This window comes from Tasmannia lanceolata, unplaced genomic scaffold (genome assembly GCF_043159265.1).
Source record: "Tasmannia lanceolata isolate RefF3 unplaced genomic scaffold, GAP_Taslan_0.1 ptg000024l, whole genome shotgun sequence".
NCBI classification, from domain to species: domain Eukaryota; kingdom Viridiplantae; phylum Streptophyta; class Magnoliopsida; order Canellales; family Winteraceae; genus Tasmannia; species Tasmannia lanceolata.
Genome location: NW_027518701.1, coordinates 2,095,652 through 2,101,573, shown reverse-complemented (window position 1 = coordinate 2,101,573; position 5,922 = coordinate 2,095,652). Strand labels below are relative to the sequence as shown.

At 42.4% G+C, this 5,922-nt stretch overlaps 1 protein-coding gene and 1 long non-coding RNA gene across 2 annotated transcripts; both read right to left on the bottom strand.

Annotated features, from left to right (window-relative positions):
* Nucleotides 1-383: 383 nt before the first annotated feature.
* Nucleotides 384-1,159, bottom strand: LOC143857407 (uncharacterized). Its single transcript, XR_013238650.1, has 2 exons — nt 740-1,159; nt 384-615 (listed from the first exon to the last, which is right to left on the bottom strand). It is a non-coding gene; the product is annotated as an uncharacterized LOC143857407 (long non-coding RNA).
* A 64-nt stretch (nt 1,160-1,223) lies between these two features.
* On the bottom strand, nt 1,224-4,645 carry LOC143857426 (uncharacterized). Its single transcript, XM_077367851.1, has 4 exons — nt 4,529-4,645; nt 2,082-4,001; nt 1,586-1,973; nt 1,224-1,310 (listed from the first exon to the last, which is right to left on the bottom strand). The coding sequence occupies exons 2-4, from the start codon at nt 3,815-3,817 to the stop codon at nt 1,224-1,226; spliced, it is 2,211 nt and encodes a 736-aa protein (XP_077223966.1). The 5' UTR covers nt 3,818-4,001; nt 4,529-4,645.
* Between the last annotated feature and the right edge of the window lie 1,277 nt (nt 4,646-5,922).

The following is a 5,922-nucleotide window of genomic DNA, read 5'->3' as shown; positions in this document are numbered from 1 at the left end:
GTTTTTGCTTCTTCGGCTTGATGCCAGGGATTAGAGGTAATTTGTGTTGGACAATATCCTCGCTCAATCCCGGCATGTCGTCGTAAGACCAAGCAAAAACCTCCTTAAACTCTTTTAGCAAGGTAATTAATTCTTCGCGCTCCTCAGGAGATAAAATTTTGCCAATTCGTATTTCCCGAATTAAGGTTTCATCACCTATATTTACAGTTTCAATTTCCTCTTCAAGTGGTTTAGCTCGTCGATTCTCCTCTTGTTGAATCATACATTTGATTTCAAGGGGAGTTTCGTCGGCTACCTCATTAGAGGGGGAGTCTTGATTATCATTATTAGTTACTTGATCAGGTTTAGAAGCAGGATCAGTAGAAGAGACAAGTACAGGAATGTAAGCAAAAGAATCTTTTATTTCATCAGAATGAATGATTACATCAGATGACTTGCCCACATCAGGCGTTACAGATTTTGAAACAGAATGAAAAAATAAGCCGACATCAGTATCGACGCGATGAGAAACATGTACAGCCAAAGAATCAATGAATACGTCCTCAGACTCAGACTCGACACCACCAAGGACAGACTCGTCACCCACTCCAGAAGTAGACCCAACTTCTACAGTACCTGCATCAAAAGAAAAGTTAGAAATGACAGACTCTGGGATGGACTCAGAAACTGACACATACTTTAAAATAACTGACTCTTTTGAAGGGACTGGAATGTACTGAGGGATTACTTGGGGTATAACCTGTGAGGTCCAGTTATCCAGAGGTCCCTCGGCTGGGGTGATATAGTCCTCTGGGTTCAGAAAAGGTGCATCTCTTCCAATCATAGCAATGACTGGTGCCTCAGTTTGAAACAAAGAATCTAGGAATTCTGGCTCAAAATTTTCAACCCAGTCTGAGTCTGGTTCCTCTGTCACTACTGCCTCTGTAATCTGCTTACTGTAAAATTCTGCTGGCAGCTCATCTGCAAAGAAAATCTCAAGACCCGGCAGCTTGGTCCCATCCTCATCATACCATGGCTCTGAGAAACCATAATAAGGGCAATCAGCTCCCTCTTTTCGGAATCTACCATTCATGACTTTGCTGAAAGGTCCCATTGGAAACTCTAAACCTTTGCGGCGACATTCTGCCCATTTAAACATGTAGGCTCTCATTTCCTGCACCTCCTTGCGAGTCGACTTATATCCCAACCCAAACAACCCATCAGATGTTTTCAACTCGGGCCGCTCAGTCGGACCCTGCATATTCTTTCCCAAACCTGCCCCTGGGAGATACCCAAATCGGCGCATCATCTTGACTACCCGAGTATTGGTGCTAGAGAGAAACATAATTTCTTCACTCATAGCCTCTTTCATGGTGATAGCCGAAACTTCCATTGAAAATCCTGTCAGACTGATATCTCTTGTGTTTTCAGTAACAAGCTCTTGAGATATTTGTCCAACTTCTGGCTCGGGATCTCCTTTGACAGTGATCACCCGATTGTTTCGAATGAATTTCAATTTTTGATGAAGTGTGGAAGGGATAACTCCAACCTTATGCAACCAAGGTCGGCCAAGCAACAGACAAAAAGAAGTCTTGATATCTAACACCTGAAATTCAATATCAAAAGTTTCTCCTCCAATGACAATCTCAGTAACCAATGTTCCAATAACATCTCTTCGAGTCCCATCATATGCCAGTATGCCTTGCTCAGACGGAATGAAGTCTTCAGGCCCAAAACCCAGAGTAGTGGCAGTGCTCAAAGGACACACGTTCAAAGCTGACCCATTGTCTACCAGTACTTCGGAGACTTTCTTCTGGTTGCAAAGCAGGGTAATTTTGAGAGGACGAGTATGGTCCTTCCCTTCTGACGGCAAGTCCTCATCTGAGAAAGATAAGGCTTTTGAAGCCTTGGTCATGGCCACCAAACCGACCAGCTCGTCAGGAGTGATCTCAACTGATACCTGGGACGAGTTCAATTCACGAAGTACACCCTGTCTGTGCTTCGGCGATGCCATCAGTAAACCCCAAATTGAAACATTAGCTTGGGTTTTCTTAAGCTGATTCAGTAGGTTATCTTCCTCTTCATCAAGTCTTTGTTTCTGCCTCTGACTGTCAACCCCTCTTGCAACTTCAGCGGGATTTTCAACTCTAAGCTCAGCTGGTTTGAAGACTCGTCCACCCCGTGTGACGTGGCGGAGTTCATCGCACTGATCGTTCAATAACAACAAATCTTCATCATCTATCTTAAGGATGTATGGGGTTTGTATTTCTTCTTCCTCATCATCACTCACCCTTAAGACATACAGAGATTCGCTTTCTTTCTTTTCATCCTCACACTGGAGAATGTAGGATTGGTTTGATGGCCCAACCACATCAGGGTCATTCCAGGATAAGACATAGGGTTTTTCAGATTCTGAACACTGATCTTCTTCTTCAAATTTCCAAACATAAGGTTCTTCGGATTCCACAGCACATATGAAGGAAGCCGGATCAATGACAGACTCCTCGGCGCAAATGACATTGACCGAGGATGGAGGCGGCATTGCATGCGTAGGAAGGGGGTTTCTAGTTACATTTGGTAACTGGATTGACAGTTCCTTCCTATCGATCATGTTCTGAATTTGGTGTTTCAAAGCTAAACACCTGTCAGTGATATGGCCAGTGTTGCGGTGATAATCACAGAACTGATCCTCTCTCCAGGATCTTGGCAACGGGTTGGGAGGAGGTTTAATGTCAGGCAACTTGATCTTCTTGTCCTTCAATAGCTTCTTCAAAGCTACGGACAAAGAATACGGAAGGGGATCGAAATGACGAAGAGGCTTCTGCTCCATTGTCGGCCTTCTTACTTCAGTAACTACTCTGGGTGGGGGCGGCCTGACATAATTGACATTATGGACCTCTTTCGGCGCCATCACAGGTCGCTTCCCTTCTCTGCCATCAGATGGTACTCTAGATCTCAGGCCTTTAGCCAATGCATCTTCTATCTGAGTCCCAGTCTTAATAAGATGGTTAAAATCAAGGAAATATTGGATAGCCATATGGTGGTAATATTGTGGTGATAGGTTTTTCACCACAATCTTGATCTGATCCTCATCTGACAACCGATGAGTCATCTGGGCAGCTTTCCTTCTCCATCTACGGATGAAGGAAGTAAAAGTTTCATTATGGCCCTGTTTCAAAGCCTTCAAATCTCTCTTAGTTACATCGATCCCCTCTTCCATAGAGAATTGTTCGACGAACCTGTTTGCAATACTCTCTAGAGTTCGGATCTCCTCTGTTTTCAAACTCAGGAACCACTTCTTAGCTGTTCCAACAAGGGATCTAGGAAATAATAGAGCAACTTGCTCCGGAGATAGACCATGCTGTTGTAAAAGCGGAAGAACTGACATTAGATGGCTTCGAGGACACCCGGTCCCATCGTATTTATCCATGTCCGGAACTTTGAATCTAGGAGGCAATGTGACTCCCGGATACAACATAAAATCGGCCATGTTCAACTTTTTCGGGCCTTGAAATTTTATGTTTTCCATCTCTTGGGCCAGCCTATCCATTCTGTCCGCCATCGCTCTGTCCTCATTGGCTCTATTCAGATTAGGATGACGATTTTCTTCTTCATACTGCTCATTATCAAGATCGTCTTCGACGTTCAAGACCGCGGGCCCGGCCATTGCAGGAGGGGGAGGAGGTATAACTGATGGGTGCTGAGCTACATGCTCTTTGGAGGTAGACTCTTTGTTATTTTTCAGGCGGGCTATCTCCTCATTCATGTTATTCATCTGTTGAAACATAGCCTTCATCATCTCACTCATCTCAGCTATAGCGTTTGCAGATTCAGCCATCTGTTCAGGGGTAAATTGAACGGGCGAAGGGATTTCCTGGAGATTGGAGAAAGGTAATGCAGGGGAGGTAAAAGAAATTGGTGAGGAAGAAAAACGACTCAGCCTGGAATCAGCGGACTGACGGGACCAGGTTGATTTTGAAACGAGGATTTTCTTAGGAGCAATGGCTGCTCAATCAAGAATCCTGATATGGAAATATAAACACTAGATTAAAATTTTGATAATCGAGATAAACTATTTTGATCAAATAATGACAAAAGAGACAAAAACACACTTTCATTAATAAAATTCGAATTGTGATTACAAAGGATGAAAAATATTAATCTCTAATCACAACTGGATAACAGACTCACAAAAATGAGAAATGCAAAAAATCAGAATAACAAAACATGATACGGATCTTCAAGGTTCCTCAATCCGAACTCTTTTGCTTGCGGGCTTTTCCGATATTTCTCCACGTCGGAATTTGCGAGATAAACCTAACCTTCTTTCTACATTTTTGTTTCCCCAAGCAGCCACAATGGATCGGACGAGATCAGGAGTGAGATCTTCACAGAGAGGAGGGACTATGATTCCGGGAGGACACGGAATTCCCGTAATCTGGTGGAGAATTCGTATGGGTGCATAAAAGGAAGATTTCTCGGTACCCATGAGATAAACAAATGAATGCGGGTAAGTGCATGTAAAAACATGGAAACATGAATGACTTACCCAGCGAAACTGACTCTCCTCTACATGTTGCAACCAATTGTGCCATTCATCGATGGACTGAGGTTGATGGGCTATTGGTTTCCATGTATGGAAATTCTTCAGGGTATATGGATTTTGGTTTTGTCGCTGAAGAATTTGAAGTTTTTCACCAAGCCAGACATACAATAACTTGACACATCCATTGAAATTGTCCTTGATCTCTTGGGAAGCAATAAGATCTAATCCCAAGAAGGTCTCTGCTAACATGGTAGGGATAGGATTCCTCCCCTCATTGATTTGATCTACCACTCCCAATAGTATCAAAGATGCGACATGAGAATTTCTGCGAAGAACATGACGTGCGAAGACCATAAAAATCAAAGCATTACGTCGGCAATCCTGAAAACGAGAGTTAGTAGGATCGACGTTTTTCGAAAAAAGTTTAATAAGGTCTTGAATTTTTACGCACGTATCCGTTAAACATGGCAGAGAATCCACAGTCTCATTTTTGAACAGTTTACAAAACAGACCATGAGGAGATTCTATCCTTGAAGGTTTGATCCAGAGTCCCTCAGATGGGAGCTCTAGCATGGTACACCAATCTTCAAATATGGGACAAAGTTCAAAACGGCCAAATCGGAAAACATGAAGAACAGGATCCCAAAGTCTAGCAGCTGCTTGGAGAAACTTCCAATTTATATCCCGACTGTTCAAATAGGTGAACGAATTGATGAAATGATCAGCCATATTTCTCTGCGACTGCTCACGCGGAAGAGCTTTAATGGTATCGGCTATCCAGTTGTCCAACAAAAGGTTTGCCATAATCAGACCTGACACAAAGATAGGACGGGATAATGAGGGAATGAAGATAACTTCGAATAAATAAAGAATAAAAATGAACTTAACGATCAAGCATAAGAAGGATATTATGGATGACATCGAATGTTCCACTACTGATCAAAGATGATCAGAAACTCAGAAATGAGACCACGGTCACAAAATGACAAAAGTAGATCATAGACCGGATCTAAATCTGGAAAATGGATGTCAAAACTGAACGATCAAAGAGATCAAAAATAGAATATGACCATAAAGACAGCAGACAAACTGTCGATCATATCTAAAGACGAAAGAAGAAAACAATCTGAATAATATATGACACAACTAAAGAATGGATAAATGAAGCTTCAATCTGAGGGATAAAAACAAATGAATTTTATGATCACCGAGTCAAAGAATAAACCGTAGCTATGAGGGTGACAAGTAGAAGCCACTAGCTAGGTTTAGATCCGAGAGATGCATAGACATGACTGATTGATCAAAGCCAGAAATCTCTACTAGAAAGTAGGTCCTGATCTTATAATCAACAGATATAGGGACATAATCTCAATAAATAGAACAACAGAGAGGCCACG